An 18,267-nucleotide genomic window follows, 5' to 3' on the forward strand; every position below is an offset into this window, starting at 1 on the left:
ACGCAAATTATAATTAAAAAAAAAGAAAGAAATGCAAACAGCATTGAAAACCTAGTATGACAACACTGTGTAGATTTTTCTACTCTTAAGTCCACATCAATAAGCAATTTAACAATAGGAGAAGTCTCAATGGGAGACCAACAGATGAAATTATTGTAGAGCAGAGCCTTGGAGGAAATTTTTTCTTTGCCCATGTAATTGCATGCAGCCATCCTTGTGTGAAATCCCCCATCAGATTACAGGGTTTGTTGTATGTAAATTGAAGACTAAATGCTTGGTAGCACCTTTCAGCTCTGCAATGCTGGAAATTAGTTTTTTAATAGGAAATTAGATTAGTAATATTTTAGTCAACAAAAATGCAGAAAATTTCTGCATAAAGATGAGAAGATTATTCATGCAAACTGACTTTAAAAAACAAGAATGAACAATTGTAAAATTCTGTATACTACTATTCATAAAAATTTCTGTGCATTATTTTTTAAACAAAGAATGGTATATTCAAACACAAATTATTTCTACTTTGCTGGCTATAGTATTAACTGAGCTTTTGGTTAGCAACAGGTTGCATAATTTAGTGGCTTCTATTTTTAATATGATTTTATACGGTTCTCAGAGTGAAGGAACAATATGTGGAAAATTACAATGAACTCAGTCCAGATTATAAAATAGACTTTTGCAAACCATCAACCAGGCACTAAAACAAGACATTGCCATTTCCAGTCCCTGCTATGCTGCCGTTGATTAGATTAACTTTCAGTGAGTTTCAGAAGCTAAAGTGAGAAAAGACTTCTTAGACTTAAACTTCCTCTGCATATGCAAAAGTAGTTTCTCTAGCATAAATTTACCTTCCTTTATAGCCCTAGCCCAGAAAACAACTGATCAGGTATTACTAAATTCACATTAATATTATTTATAAACACTTATTTATTAAAATGGTTCTTGCACTTTGGGCTGGACCACAGAGCAGAGTCTGAAAGTACCATACGCTGAGAAAACTGTGGAACACCTGTGTCACGGACAGGAACCAACAGACTGCTGGAAGAATGAAACAAAACGTACATCATCATTACACACAAAGTTTTAGGCAAAGACATTCCTGTTCCTAAGAGCCTACTGGCTTTTAATAGCCTGGCTAGTCTTAAAGTATTACAAAGCTTTGCACTTGTTCCTAAGGAAGATACAAAATGTGATCGGTACCCAGAAGGGGTTCTCAGACTTCAGCAAGTTCTAAGTGGGTAGAAGAATTACATCGGTGGAGCAGTGAAAACTAATGTCTTCTCCAGCTTGCTGAACATGAAGGTGGTAACTGTTCTAGGCTCCTGGCAGAAGGGTGCAGCTCCTTGAAATCTCTTAAAATTCCTCTAGATAGTTCTTCAGCTTCAAACCGTGACCATGGGAATGTATTTCCTATTTCCATGAGTAAGAGATCTCTCTCTCTCCCTCCCTCTATAAAAGCTTTTAAGAAGTAGTCCCTTAGTTAAATGAAGAGACCTGAGGAACTCTTTTTAACTGCCAAATGTAGCAAGTCTCCAGCTATTACTGGTTCCAGCAATATCTTCTGTACTTATAAATAAGAATATTGCTAGGACTAGGAACACATCTGAAATGGGACAGTCATGCACCTGTTGCAAGAATCCATATAAACCAACTTTAAACCCCCTCCTTTTACACTGAACCCCCCCCCCCCCCCCCCCCCCCCAATATTTACTAGCTCTTACTGCCAACAATATTATTCTGTTCCATATAGGATAAAAACTAAACACAGCCCCTAGTCCCAAGGACTTACAATCTAAACACACCCCAGGGAAACCCACAGAGGAAATAATGGAGGGACAGTAAAGTTGTTTTACTTGTTGCATTGTTAATTCACATCTTATGGGCTACACCATAGAGTGCATCTCTAGGAGGGTCAGGAGTTTTGCACTGAGGTTACTGCCAGCTAGTTTATCCCTTTTTATGCTTTGGGGCATAAAAAAGAGACAACTAACTACCAGTGGCCGTAACGGTGACAATAGTGGAAGGGAAGTGGAGAACCTTTTTGCTCACATTTTACTTCTCTCCCTCACTCTTCATTTCTTTCCTTATTTTTCTAAGACATAGATTACTCCAACAGACAAGCAGATTAAAACTGGATAACTGAAGCTATTATCACCCACGGCTGTCATCCCTCCCGCTCTGACAGATGCCACTGCAGTCTTCAGCTCAATGTGCGAGTGTAAGCCCATTCCAGACCTTCATTGCTGTAAGATGTGCAGCTGAAAACAGTATTTTGGGAGCCAATTTGCAAGGGAAGTGGGTCCTGGCATCCTTTGGAAGGGCTCAAGCAGCTTCCTCTTCCATCCAGCTGTCTTTAAACCACAGTCACGTCTGTCTGAGCTCTGAAACCATCAGCCAGTCAGATAGACACTGATACTTCTAAGGAATTATTATTTTTTTCACAGTAGATAGCATGCAGCGGGCATAAGTATTTTCAAAACTTTCCTTAACTTTTTTTTCCCCTCCAGAGCTCCTGGGCTTTATGTTTTTCTTCATCTCATTCAGACAACATCCTGTACAGTCCCTACAACTGCCTGGGAAGTGTGCGTTGCACACGGAATAGAAATCAAAGCCATATTCTTTAGTATGCTTTTCTGTAATCCCAACTCAAGCTTTCAGTCTCAATTTTTAAAATGTGATTAAAGTGTAAATTAGAAAAGATAACACTACTCCCAAGGACAGAAAAATATTAAAATAAGTTTGCAAAACTACAAAATATCAGTCACTGGCAAGAAGCAGCCTAGGATATGAATGAATTGCATGCCATTTAGAGAAACAAATAAATGCAACAGAATCAATCAGCAGATGTAAAAGAGAGAGTGTGATGCTGATACAAAATAGAAGAGATGTACGAGAGGGCATGAAACAATAACCATGTGCATCAAATCATCAGCTGGATTCTGCACAGATGGAAAAAACTCTGAAGAATTGCTACAAGACTTTTTGAAGAGAGTTTCAAGCTGGACATGTATTAAAGGCAAATGAATCCAATCTGTGCCTCTTTCTCACTCGCTTACTCGCTTGCATGTACACGCACACACACAAACCCTACTTTCACAAAGTCAGTCCCCCATCCTGGATTTCTGACCCTTGCTCTTCCTCTGCCAAGTCAGGGCTGAACTTTAAATTGACTCTGGAAGGCCAGGGTGTGGTGGCACAACAGCAGCATAAAAAATAGATGAGTTTCTTTCTGTGTTTGCATTCCTGACAGATTCCTCACAACTCCTATGAACTAGACTAAGGACTCGGGAGAGGAAGATGTAGAAACAGTCAGGCATGGCAAATAGAATTAGGAAATATTTTTAAAACAGTCTTGCAAGCCAGGACATGCAATAGCCAAATTCACTTTAAGTCTCAACAACGCAAGTTCAAAGGTTTGAATTACTCAAGAATATCCTGTGTTTAGCCAACATTGCTAATCTGGCGCATCTCTTCCTTGTTTGGCCAAGGTTTCTTCCCTTCTCAACATACCCAGCACAGATAAATGCAATGTTACAGACGCTCATAAACAGACCAAAAGTGAGCGAAACATCAGCACAGCTTTGAAAGGCAGGCCATATATCTACAGTCATGATGGGTTTAAATTTTGTTTTGTTGTTCTTCCTGCTGCTTGCCAGCAATAAATGGCAATTTTACTTTCCGACCATGTTCAGCTGGGCTCTATGCCATTTTTTGCTGGTTTTGATGGCAGAGTTCTCAAAGACATATATTAAACTATCATCTGGTCCATGCAATAACTCACTAGGGCTGCACTCTTGTTTCCAAGGAGGCCCTATAAGAAGAGGGGAAGTAGGTTTTTTAGAAAGGCAGCAGTCTTCCGCATCAGTAACATTAAACTTTCCCATGGAATTTCAATATCATTAACAAATTATTTTGATAAAAAAACCAGCAGGCTTTGCAGATGGGGTTTTCGGGTTTCAACAGAGAAAAATGTGCAAGCTTTACACCCACTCCTCGATGTTGTAAGCTCCCTTACAGTGTGTCCTGTGACCATTCTTAAATACACTAATGTTACAGAGTTAATCTCATAATGGTAATGCGCCTACAAACAAACGACTGCAGTAACGTAGTTAGCTCAATTAACTTTTGAATCTATTCACTATGCAGAACTAAAGGTCATTTTCTATTAAAATATCTCCCTCCCACTTCTTTATCGCCCTTTGAAACTTATGGGAGTTAATATTAGAAATCCTGTCTACGCTATGTCAGGAAGAAGACAGGATGACGAAGCCAGAAAAAGACCTTATTCTTTACTAACATAACACAGACACGGCCCAAAGAGAACATCTGCCTTCTTTCATGAACACATCTAATTATGGCAAATTGTTAACACCTTGAAGAGGAGTTTCATAGAAGGGTAAACTTTAACATATGCCATCCTCACACGTAAAACATCCTGTACTTCATACTTTTCCAAACATATGCCATTTTTCCTACAACAGTTTATCAAAGGCCTTATTTTGAAGAGGGCTTCAACCTGTTTTCCATTCCTGTGGATACACTTTTCAGTGCTTACAATTATTTGCCTGTCCAAATAATTCCATAGAAACATCAAACTATGTAATCTGGGAATGCAGTCAGGAGATGAGACAGCAAGGCCTGCAAAACTGCAAATGCAATTATTTCCCTGCTCGCAACTGCAAGCCACTACAATTTAGGTCTTTTGCAAAATTGTGCCTTTACTTTATCTGGGCACCAAAAGCTGCCTGTCCACCTTGCAGCTCCTGCTACTCTTCCCCTTGAGATCCCACGCTAAAGTCACAGTGAATAATTTGACACTATTATTGCCATGGCAACAGCCTGATGTCGTGCATATACAGAATTATGATTGACATTCCTGCAGTGTCCAACAAAAGGAGGAATGAGGCGAAGAGGGAGAAAACCAGATGCAGCTCCAATACTAACAGGGAAACAGTATCACTGGCACTGTAAATATTGCTTTATTCATAAATCTGCCTTCTCCCGTTTTTCACCATGTCAACATTCCTGTGAAGGGCTCCCATCAGAGCCCAAAACACACACTTGGTCCTGAGGGGGTTTCCTCACACGTGCCCGGATTTGGCCAGAGCACAGCGGGTGCCCTTCTGACAGTGATCTCCTCAGGGAGAGGACTCCCCGCTACAGCACGAAAGATTTTTTGCCACAGAGGTTAGTCTTAAGAATGCACCTTTTAAATGTCACAGGTATGGCCTAAAATAACAGAAGACGTTAAACTGAGTGGTTTTTTCCCTCTGAGAATAGTCTTCAGGTGTTCACCTGGGCTGTAAATCTTTTTTTTTTTTTTTTTTTTTTTGCTGATGTTTATAAGTGCTCACAGAAAGACACACGCAAATCATTAGGAATACAATAAAATAACATCTGTTAAATATTTTTTTAACTCCATGTCTGCAGCAGTTCTCACAAGGGTCTACAGGCAATACCAAGACGAGGATGGAAACAGCTTTTTATTCTAAATTTCATCTGTACACGGAAAGCCGTTTTACACAGTTTTGTAAATTCTGCGTAAAAGAGCTATTGTCATCCAATGTCACTGTGCTTACACTAATAACAACTTTTAAACACGGAGTACATTATTAACAACAAAAACCGTAACAAACAGGCATAAAAGACACGATATGTGTGCTGATATTTCACATATATTCTAGAAACAAGTTGGCGCAAAAATAAAATGTGCCAGTAAAAAAAAATAGGCGTTTTTTTAAATCACGCAATACATGATTTTCTTTCTTGCTTTCTCTCTTTCCTTTTTGTACATGATACGCTGAGATCCATTCTCAAGCCTTTTCACATCAGGATTTGCAGGCACTTCAGCAACCCAGATATATTTTTTACATAGATGAAGTTCAGACCAACAAACATAAAAACAGCTGCTGCAAAAGAAATTCTTGTATCCCATATGCACATTCAAATATTACTCACTGCAAGAGCAATCTTTTTCGCTTTAGTTATTTTTGGATACTGACATGTTTTCAGGATGATGTGTAACAGTTTGTCTCCACTTATATCTCATTCATATACTTAAAGGTTTATTTTTAATGTAGCATCACGATGCAACAATACAGTATACGGAAGCACAAGGCAATTCTCCACAAAGCTTCACAAACTGTAAAAAGAAGAAATTGTTTTCTTTTCAGTTTTTTGATCCAAAGAAAAACTTTGATTTCTTCTGTTCTTGCTTTAAGCTACCTCCAAAATTTGCCCAAAGACAACTGTGTATCAGATGACCATGGGATGTTACCCTCCCTAGTTCTCTTCCTAGACACAAGTGTCATATGACCAAATTCATTTAGAAGTAAAGCAAAGCAGAACTCGGTTGTATGTTTGTTCATAATTTCCCATCTTTAATAAAGTAGTAAAATATACTTATCAAGGGCTTGGCTGTGACTATAAATAGTCTCTCTCCAGTTATTTCATTTGTAATGGACTGTGTATTAAGATTATAAGGCAATTGTAACAGGATTCTCAGGATAACCGAAAGCTTAATATTGTTTTCCTCATGAGTCAGGATAAAGGCTTTTTTAATAAGCTCCGAGTGGGGAGAGAGAGAGAAAAAGAGTGCGTATGTGCATAATAGGAGAAGGATAGTTTTTCAGCATACAGACACTTAAATATTGATCAACGAAGACTGGTAATGACTCCACCATAAAACATCTTAGAACTGTGACTGCGATCCAGAGCAGAGCTAAGCCTTATTCACTCAAGAGTGATATGTAACCCTCCTCCTGACCCGAGAGAAATAAAAAAGGACATGTTAATGCTTCCTTCAACCTCAAATTCATTAATTTTATGCCACAAAGCTGCATGTTGGTGTAATAAGTCACTGCAAAGTAAAACACATTACAACAAATCCTAGTAATAAGCCATTGACAACTACTGGACTGGGCTACGGGACTCAGTACGCAGGGGCGGCGTTGCTCGCTTCCGCTATGATTGTCAAATGGTGGAACATCCTTCCATGAATTCAACACTTGAGACAGAACGGCAAAGACATAAGGCCCACCAACGCTTTGCCCGTAATTTTAAAGGCACTGAAACAGACAACGGATATATTCCTTAGTACCATCAGTTTAAAAAGTTTTCAAAATATAAGTCTTTATATGAAAATGTTCCTTATTGCATGACAGGTTGATCTTCATTTTCTTCACCTCAAGAATAAAATGGCCTTCCCTTTTCTGGTGTTTGCAATCTGTTCAGCCTCGCTACCTGTGATGGTGAAGGCGGTACATCTTGCCTGAAAGGACCTTTAGGAGGGGTATAATTAGGGTCCTGAATTTTCTTATAAGAGTCATAGTTGCTAGGCCCTTCAGAAGAAGTTTTTTTTTTCAGTTGTTGTTCTTTCCTCCTCTGCTCTTGACGGAGCAGTTCTTGTGTTTCTAGCATTACCCTGGCATTGAAGCCGTGTCCCCCCATATAGCCATTCCTTGATCCCTGGTAGCTGGAATATCTGGGATTTTCCTTCGCAGTCTGGAACCCTTCTCCAGGGGAATAGCTCTGCTCCCAGGAGTCTTGAGATACAGAACTGGCATTTTTTCTGCTTTGCCTGGAAAGAAAAATGGAAGAGGCTTTTAAGACAAATATTCTGGTTCCCCTTCTACTGTAATAGACAAGAGTCCCTGGAAAGACGGGTGCTTCTGCAATGCCATCAGGTTTCCCCCAACTAGAGTATTCTCCAGAAGTCACATTCTCTTCTGCCCCAAAGAGGCATCTTGCCTCTTTTGGTGGGAGAACATTCCCTACAGAGTTGAACTATATTTCTAGGCCTCTCCATGAGGAATATGCTGTGAAAACCCATCCAGTGCTACAACTACCATCATGTTCTCAAGACAAAAGTGCTGCTACAGTTCTGCTGCAGACTAGGAAAGACCATACACATTGCTGTGCTTCCTAAGACACCAGATAACAGTCACTCATGAAAGATTTGAATCTAGACTCACACTTGATTAAAAATGCAACAGGCAGATCTTTAAAACACTTGCTCTAACAGTGCACAAGTCAGAAGATAAAGCTCATTATTGATAGGGAGTTACACAGATGAGAGTTTCTTCCTCCCACTTCCATAAATAAGGAATTTTGTGCTATCAGGACTGTTTCTCAGTTTTCTATAGCTTTCATAAAAGAAAAGGCAGAGATAACCTTTTTGCTCGTTTTTTTGGCTCCAGGGCATAGGTAATTAAATCAAATACATATAGGAATTACAAATTCCTATAACTTTTCACAATAAATCATCACATTATTTTGAAGACAGATTATGGTTTTGAAATAGCTTTAATTTACTATCAAGCTGCTAGATGCTTTTATGAATTTAAAATAAGATTGGTGATGATAAAGTAAAACAATTTTGTGCTGCAGCAAAAGAGACACCCACTTTGAGATTAAAATTAGTGCATGAGAATCAAGCAGTAAAAATATATTGTGACATTAATCATTAAGAAAATAATTTAGTTGTTTATATATGGCATGGTTTTTCATGTCAACACACATGACTCGATGTGGCCTCATCCAATGCATATGCAGTGGAGAAACAGGAATCCCAGAAAATTTTTCTACCATTAGTAAAAGTAAAAGGTCTCCTAATGTTTTTGCAATCTTTCTTCCACATGTTCAATTTGAAAATGACCATATCCACCTTATTTCATAATAGATTTTGAGACCTCTGGATGAAAATTGTTATTCAGGATGAATGTAAATTATTACAACATAAATCACAGCATAATGTAAATTCTTATGCAAATTTTTATAGCTATTCCTGGTATTCACATATCCAACTTTAACAAAGAAACAATGTTTCCGAGCCATGTTTTATCAGTCCCTGGAACAAGAGCAAATTGAACGAACCTCTGTAGGCTACGAAACTGTCCGGTTTCTGATCTAGAGCAAGATAAATTTTAAGTGCTAGAAAATTAACTTGGAGTTAAACATTGCTTTTACAGTTTCACATGGGACACAAGGATGACTAGTTGAACTGATTTAATTTACTGACTGTTTTTTGGTACTTGTTCAAAATTAGTTGGCCCACTTTCCTTGTCTTTCTGGGAAGATCCTTTAAAATTGACTCAAGAGTTTATTTGCCTTCAGTACTAATGATTTGAATGTACAGAGGGGAAAAAAGGAGGCTCCTAGAGACTATACAAGATGAAAAGCAACAAAGCTCAAGAATGAAGCCAGTGCACACACTTTAATCATTACAAAGCCACGGTTGTAACATTAAGCTTGGGATCTGAGTTTCAGAGTAACAGTAAGATTTCTTTAAAGATCAATCACAGAGTTACGAACAGTTTGTAAAGTTAGAGAACTGGATGCCCCAGCTTGTTATAGGAGTATTGTGGTATTTACAGCACTCAACTTTAGCCCAAGGTCCTGAAATTTGGTCTGCTCTCAGCACAGCTCAAATACCCAGAGTGCTCAAAGTAATGAAATTATCATTAATTACTCAGTAACATGCATTGCTAGCTTGCTAGTCATTTCTCATGTTGAAAACCACATTGAGTGAAGTCCTCAGTCACTATTTTCAAAACAAGCATTTCTATGACGCAAAGCATTATTTTCCAAATTTCTTGTAGATTAATTATCTCCTTACAGTTACTAATTTCTGCCACTGGAACTGCATTGCAACTGACTTCCAACTTTTAAATGCTGCCAGTGATTGAGCAGAAGAGAGGAAGCGAGTTTTAAGAATCATAGTTTTAAAACTAAAAATAAACCCCCAACTTAAAAGCGACACTAGCATCTGTGCTTTTGCACTCAATCGGTGTGTTACTGGGGCTAGCAAAACTGAAAGAGAATTTCTCAGGAAAAACAAGACGGCATTAATAGGTGTGGTCACTGCAGAAGGAAGGTAGAGATAAGAAGTAAAAGGAATATAAAGATTTCAAAGTAACAAACTAACAATCTAAGAAAATACAGTAACTTTACATTTTCCTTTTCCACCTTCTAAACTTAACAGAAAAATTCTACACTGAAAGCTGTCATAGCATGCGAAATCTGACAGATATGTTTTATTTTCAAAGATTTTGGTAGGATAAAAGTTCATGATTAGATAACTTTGATTATGAAGCTTCTATTTGTCTCCAAAAGAAGAGTTATGATACACTTACTTAGCAAAACACACGTTGTCACAAAAATTTTGTTTCCACAACATTTCCACATGGGGCACAAAAAACAATACAACCTTGTTGGAAAGGAATTTGACACCAACCTCCGTTGTGAAGGACTCTCCATTCAAACATTCCCACTGATATTTGAAAAGGCAAAGACTATCTGCATAATGCTTAACTATGATAGTTAAATTACAGTACACTTGGGTAAACTTTTAATAATTCTTAAAGCTAAATATCAAGTAAAAGAGATTTTGCCCAAACAGCTCATTTTAAAACATCTAAGATTTTTTAAAAATACAGTTTTGTTTAGACAAAAAGTGTATTAATTTTCAGCATTCCATTGCTAATGACCCAGTAACTTAGAAGAAATGTATATACCGGAAACTTGAAGGCCCTTGATTTTTTGGATAGAGTTTCTCAGTTCCATATTCTTTTGTTTGAGGTTTTGAGATTATTTTTGTCCTTTTAATTTTTCCTCTGTATTAGCGTCACAAAGATAGAATTTCTACCCAGTAAGGCATTAGGCAACAGAAAAAACATCATCTGACATGTCAAAAGGGGACAACCCATGTCATGCTCAGGAGACTTTTGTAATTGCAGAAAATTAAACTGGATGATGTCCCACAAAGAATAGCTTTGTTTTAATGTCTCAATTCTGTTGGGTGCTGAGTGTCATCAAATCCCACTGAAACCAGCTCTGAAGTAATTTTCCTAAAATAAACAGCTACCACATGCTCTCACTTAAGAAATTTCATGCCTCTTCCACACTGAATACATTCCACCCTATATCAATGCTAAACAAAAGTGTCTGCACTAAGTACAACATTTTCCTTCCACAAATGAAATTAGCTCCAGGCTCATATACACTGAATAGCTTCAGACAGTTACCATACCTGGGTAGTGAGCTGTACTGTCGCTGAGCTTGTTGGAAACTCTCTCTTTCTTCTTGCCGTTGCCGCTGCATTTGAACCTCTACTGATACTGAGTGTCTGCCACTCTGTGAGTACGTCTTGGTGCTTGGCTACAAAATGAAAATGAAACTGTCTTAAACAAAGCAGAAAAATACCCACAAAAGAGCAATCATTTAAATTGCTACTGTACACCTACAGTCATACTTGTTTCAACAGGCAGTTCAAGTAGCTCCTTCATAATAATTAGGTTATTTTCTGATCTGTAACAGTGGCCTGTGCTACAGATTCTGTTTCTGACCTACCATTTCTGAGACACATCAGGAAAATATTGGTCCAGAATGGGTTATGCTTTTATAGTAACACTGAAATTTAAATTAAGTCAGTGGAACAGATCTTCAGACACTGTAAGTTAGCCTAGCCATGGTAATGCTAAGTTTTACACCCCACTGAAGATCTGAGGGAGGAGGGAGCACAGCAGCTCTTTCGAACCTCACCAGTATGCTCAAGTGATGCTCTCCCTTATTAGACCCATCCTATTTTGCTGTTGGTCCAGACATGCACCACTTGCTTTTCTGAGAGGCAGGGAAACATCTTCTGGTTCCGATAGGATCAAGTAGACAAATTTAGCAAGTCTTTTATGGACAATGGGGAATCCTGTATCTCTGAGAAGGATTTTAGATAACATCTTAACAAGGTGACAATTTGAAACTTCGAGGCCAATACTGAGGGCAGGTGAAAATGGATGGCCTTTCTGGGAATACAGAGCATTGGTGGTGAAGATCTGGCAGAATGGTTGGAATCAAACTTTGGATTATGAAAAACTTCACTTTTGTAGAGATACCACTTTTCATTTTATGTCACTAGTTTCTTCAGATTTTGTGATTTCCAGCTGCAAAATAGGGTGCCACAAAAGTCAAAGAACATTATAGGCTTTTCTTGTTGTTTTAATAATAAGGTTTCACCTAACAAAGAAACAAAGCATTATTTTATCTATCTCCTTAAAATTACCAGTTCTATTCAAAACACGTAAGTCTAATCACTGGGAAGTTAGGGAGCACAACCACTTTTCTGAGCCTGGGACTGAAACAGCTTGTCTCAGACTTGCTTTTGTTAATGCACTTTATGCCTTTTTATCTGTGCCTTCCCTCAAAACAAACATCTCTTGTTTTTTGCCATTATAATTTCTGCTGCAGAAAGTTATCATAATGGCTCACAAATATCTGCAAGATAAAAGGCTTTTCAAAAGACTCCTACATTGAAGACAAGTTTTAGAAACTAGAAAGTTGTCATCTGTGATGTAAACTTCTCCTTTGTCTTACTATACAGTCAAGTACCTGCATGTAGCCAGAAACACAACAAATCTGAAACAGGTGTACAACTTTTAGAAACTTCATTTTCAATAACGATACTCTTCAGACAGAAAGAGCATCAGTCTTGGCTCAGAATTCAACAGGTACAATTTGGTGAACAACTGCCTTTCTCGTTATGAGAAGATTACTGCGCAAAAGAACCAGAATGTGAAAGCATAGACTATGAGTAACGGAGAACTTATTTAAGAGAATCCTTAATACAACATTGATGTCTACTTCAGAATAGATTTACTCTGTAAAAACCTTGGTAAAACAGTATTTCTAATGAAAAATGCTTTAGGAATGGTATGATGAAGCAACAAGTTGAGAAAACAGCCTTGTGTGTCAGCCTTGTGGGAAATTTTCTTAGAGATGAATAAGCTGTACATATGTATGTCCAAACCAACAACTCCCATGGAGATTTCCTACTATATTAAATAAGGGCAACACATACAGAGCAGCGTTTCAGTTATTGCATATGTCAACATTTCTAACTTTCTTGACTTTATTGAGAGTCTTCTGACATTTGGTATTTTATTGAAGGGCTCAGCTTATGGAAGCAAGTGATTACCTGAAAATCACAAGATTTATTTGTGAATTCTCTCCAGTGTGGTTATAAGCAGCTTACAGAGGACCAGAGGGAAACTCAGAAGTTCCCATCTCAACTTCTCCATAAGGAATAAAAAAATTTAAACTAAGACTTTAGAGCCAATCTCCTCATTTCATGAGTTCCACTTTAACAATGTTGGAAAGCTTGCAGCTACTATATGTCATATGTGAGAAAGCAGTTATCACAGCTAAGACATGACATCAGAATTGCTTCTCTCTATTTGAAAACACAGTTTGGCTTTTTTCAGTTCACTGTAAATATAACAGATTAAAGGATTTTTCAGTACAGGAATGGTTAAATTACCAAACAGGTGGAGCTAGAATTGAGCTGCTGCTCAATTTTGGTTTATACAAGACACTAAAATGCATCATCTAGAAAGAGTAAATGCAAGTACATGCACACACACGTGCAGAGAGCTGAAGTTACCACAAAAGCCTTTAATAAAGCGACAGAGGCTTTGAAAGCCCTAAGGGACTACGAATGGACTAAGATCAAAACGTAACTTCAGAGATTTTTTTTTTAATGCACACAGGAACCAATGGTTAAATAGAGGCAGGGGCTATCATGCCTGTCCGCCCGCTGTAGCACATGCCCAGAATGACTGGATCTGAGAAGTCAGGTCTGGATTCTCTGCAGTTCACAAAGAATTTCATCTAATGGACCGCATTTATAATTTGATGAGTCTAAAGGCAAACATCTAAAATCCATTATCTGATTTTCTGAAGGTATGAATACCTGCATGCCCTGTTAAACTAAGTGGATTTGCAATACTTAACTAATCTGAAAAGGATACTTATTTAGAGTCCTGTCTGCATGTTGTTCACATCTACAATAAGCTGTTGATATAATCGAATCTGCTATCTGATTTCAAGCATCCAAAGATATGGCAATGAGACATAAAAATACTCCCTCTGTATGTAATCACATATTCCATAACATAACATATATACACAGAGACAGGTACATTCAACCATCTTATTAATGAAAAGGCCTTTCTTTCAAATCTTTTCATTAAAAACCTCAGTGATACCATATGAATGCCCTTGATATATGGTTATGATCATATAAAGACTTAACATATTCCTTTTTGGATCCTTAACTTGTTCAGAAAAATGCAAATCTCCATACAGTGATTTATCTTTTCAATATTCTTTCAATTAAAGTGTCTAAACCAAAAATATTTATATCATACGTAACCTTAGTCTTCAAAAGCTAATTGGTAATTTTGTCTCAATCCCCGAAGTATACTTTTATATATATATATTTATATAAAATTTATACACAAATATACATCTATATACACGCATACCCCACCTATATCAGCACAAAATGGAGGTAATTAAAAAAACAACAGTTGAACTATTTTCACATTTTTCAACAGCAACAAAATACCATGAATAAGGAATACACATAACACAGTAATTTTAACACTGATATCAACGCAAGGCTAAGAAGTACAATTAGAACGACCTGAAATCATCCAACAAACCTGGCAACAGCTTGGTCTTCACAGTACAGATTGATAAGAACTCTGGCCTTGTTTGCAATGAGATGTATGACAAGCACTGACCTTTTAAATCAGGATCGGTCAAGGCCACAATAACAACCAAGGCTGCATTATACAAATAAATGTATGTTCATGTCTTCCGCAATACATTTAAGTGGCAATGATAGTTACTGCATTCAGCGTTGTTAAACAATACTCAGCATGTAAAATTGGGCTTTAAGATACAAGAAATTAGACAGCTCTCTTCTCAAAGAGGCATGAATTTAAAACCAGGGCAGGGCTGCAAAGATTTCTCACTTTATGCAAACAACATTTTTTCATTTCACAGAGAATGTACCCCCATGGCTCCTGTTGCACTGACCACTATCAGCAGTAAAAGGCAGCATATTTTCAGGATAAAGGTCCCTCCTCTCTTTCCTAGCTATAAAGCAATGGCTGCCCAGACAGTTTCTTTCCCTGCAGGGCGGCATTTCTGCCCATGGAGGGTAGCTCTACATGGTGGCAGTATGGATCCTCCAGGACGGGCACAGATCAAAGTTGCCACAGAATTACAGAGGGGAGATCATGGGGGCGATCCAGGGCGCTGGGTTTTCAGGGAGATCCGATCAGCTCAGGCGACAGGAGATCCACCAGTTGAGGTGACACACCTATCTGACAGCCTACTGCCATAGCGAGAAGCTGGGAGAAATGCTTACTCAGACTGAGAGAACTCCTTTGTGTTGATAAAGAAGCAGTTAATAGGTAGATTACTAAAGGAACAAGTCCCTTAGTATTTTTCCAGTCATTAAAAAAGGTCATTATTTAATATTAAAACAAATGTGCTGGGTTTTTTTCCAGATTAAGCTCTGTGTTTAACCAAGAAGTTTCAAGTTCACCTAGGAAGTTGGTAGACACAAGGCCCCCCAAAAGTCTGTGGTTCTTATAGTTCAGCACTAATTAGAAATAGATAAGATTAAATGACCTTGCCTGCTTTATGTGCAAATGTACTTTGCATAGATGACAGACAATCCAGTAACTGTGTATATAAAAATTCAGAATGATAAAAACATTCAGTTCTTCTGGAGATGTCCTTGATACCTATTTTTACTTCCATCTGTTTGTTTATGTTGCTATGGTAAACAGAACGTGTAGCAATATTTCTCTTAAAAATTGCCAACAGGTGTGTGTATTAATTCAGACACCATATAACAAGAAAATCCCATCCCTTTGTGTATCTTTCTATGGTGTATATGTAGGAAGCTGAATGGTGTGGTACAGGATAAAGATTTCCATTCTGCATATAGCAGCAGCAGAAAGAAAATCTTCATATGGTGGAAACAAACCACTTATCCCTGAAGTTCTGCCTGGGGTATTTACATGCACTGCATGCTTGTGAGCTATAAATATGTTTATTTACAAACTAAGATTATTTAATTTCTTTTTTAAAATCTTCTATCTTCATTTTCTGATTCACATAAATTAGTAGATTGAAACTAGTGGGGGAAAAAAGTTTAAAATATAAAATTTTAAAGTCGGAGCCTGAATCTTGGCAAGAAAATTGCTGGTATTTCACAAAATCCTTTGCAGATTTGACACAGAATGGATATTAACTACACAGCTGAAGAGAAACTACCTGTGTAGAGGGTGCCCTGCATAATTTTGGTTTCCTCTCTGAAAAAGACTGGGGTAGGAGAAACGGCAATTTAGCTCCTAAGGTATTCTTTGTCTACTGCATTAGATATTGCCTAATATCTTGAATAAAATACCCTGAAAGAGACTTTTGAAATGGATTCATAAGAGAAACAATTGATATATTCCTTTTCTTTCTCATTAATGTGTTGAGTAATTCTACATAATTTACAGCCTGACATAAACTTTATAATGTTGGTTTTGAATATAGTCTATCATTATTTTTTCAGGTAAAATTAATATGCTACAGTCAAAGTTACAACAATAAAAATCAGGCTTCTTTTTTACTGAAAGAATTTTAGATTATTTAGAATTCATATTGGCTTTGACTAGGTCAAGGACTTGAATACAGGGATAAGAAATGAGTAGCATAAACAGATAAAAAAGGATTTCTTTTTCTTGAAATCTGTCTTACAGAAAAGATCTACGCACCAACAAACAGCAGAAAAACAAGGCATGGTCCCTAAATTTTCTGAGCATTGATCTATCAGCCATGCCTGAGTCTGTTATTAGGACTTCTGGAGTCTTTCCTCTATGAAAATCATGCAATTATTTACCTTTCACAAATTTGTACACATAATTAAAGCTATACTCAGACGAATCAGGTAGTATATTTATTTTGACCAAGTTAGTTGTTCTCTTTAGAAAAAAAAAGTCTTTTTATTTGACTCTTGAATATTTAAAGTAGAGTTTGCTCAGCTGCTCTCTCAATGCCAATTTTCACCCACCATCCAAACAGATCCAGGATGACTGGAGATGAATGTATTTGTGAATGGAATTTGCCACTTTCCATTTTTAACACTGCTTTTTTTAATTAAAGATGAAGAAATAAGCCACCAAGTTTTGTTCCTGTTGCATCTTTGTGGGTTTTTTTGATTGTTGGTATGCTTCTACAAACAGGACTGGCAAGCAGTTGTAGTGTTTTCAATGGATTTAATATGCTCTTTTTTTTTTTAATTGGATTGTTCACTCCCATGACATTTAGGGTTATAGCGCTGCGTTTTTGTTATTGAAGGTGAGGATCTGTTAATTAAGATGTGACTAGGCAAAAATAAAAGATACAGAACAAAATACAACCAAAACCCCGCAAACCCCAGGACTGGCGCAAGGAAGGATAAACCTCAGCAGACCCAATTCTACCCAGAAAAGAAGAAAAAACAGAGGCTCAACTTTGGTACCAAACAGAAAAATCAGCCCCCAAAGAATCCTGCATTGGTATAAAAATGTCATAGCAACAGCAAGGGCCTTAAATATTAGCAGACATACTGTGATTCCATGCAATTCTACATGCCCAGATACACATTTCTGCAAACTCCGACTGGAATTAACACCAGCAGGATTAAAATGGATTAATCACATTTTATGTTATTTTTCTTTTTTTTATTTTTCCTGTGTAACATCAGGCATACAGTATTGCCCTTGAAACCTTCTTGCACCTTTTTTTTTTGAAACACAGAAAATAAAAAAAGCCATGAAAGAGAAAAAAATATCAGGAAGCCTGAGAAAGTTATCTTAAAGTAAACAAATGCAAAAACCTTTTCATAAAGCTTTGACTCAGTTGCAGAACCAGTGGATTTTAGAGATGCCTCAATGTTGCGACAGTTAGTCAGTTATTAAAACTTAACAGTATATCATTCAAATGGCCTTGAGCAGAAATGTTACGCTGCTTAATAGATGGTGTCATCTCATTCCAGCGCTATCACTTCTCGTGTCTGTTAAGCTGCCTGCTGCTGTATGAACACTCATAGACAGTCCCGTATTTTGTTCACTGGCAGGGCAAATACAGCCAGGCAAAAAGTCCAGCTCTGTGGCATTGCTCATCTGCAGGGAAATAACCTTCACCTGATGGGCACAGCCAGAAAGGGATGGGCTCAGGTGCTGGTCTCTCTGCCACAGGTATCGCTCAGAGCCAGCATGACGTGGTGCTCCGTGGTACGGGGATCTGCCTCCAACCCGTGGAGGAGACCTTCGAAGGTATTTGTCGCAGGTAGCTGGACTCCTGCCTCACAGGCCATTAATAGTCTGGGATGGATTGGAGTTGGCGATGTTCACGTTTTGATAACATATTAGCGGGTTTCTGAGCTATTGA

General features: G+C 37.7%; 1 protein-coding gene across 10 annotated transcripts in view; it reads right to left on the bottom strand.

The window, feature by feature from the left end:
* Nucleotides 1–5,467: 5,467 nt before the first annotated feature.
* The window catches only part of PARD3 (par-3 family cell polarity regulator), a 461,320-nt gene continuing 448,520 nt past the window's right edge, over nt 5,468–18,267 (bottom strand). For all 10 annotated transcript variants that reach the window (XM_049798455.1, XM_049798452.1, XM_049798450.1 and 7 more), the window contains 2 exons: nt 11,027–11,154; nt 5,468–7,576 (listed from right to left, as the gene is read on the bottom strand). In XM_049798455.1, coding sequence (XP_049654412.1) covers nt 7,183–7,576; nt 11,027–11,154 — 522 coding nt within the window. In that variant the 3' untranslated portion in view covers nt 5,468–7,182. The remainder of the gene's footprint in view (nt 7,577–11,026; nt 11,155–18,267) is intronic.

Source organism: Accipiter gentilis, chromosome 4, assembly GCF_929443795.1.
Source record: "Accipiter gentilis chromosome 4, bAccGen1.1, whole genome shotgun sequence".
Lineage (NCBI taxonomy): Eukaryota > Metazoa > Chordata > Aves > Accipitriformes > Accipitridae > Astur > Astur gentilis.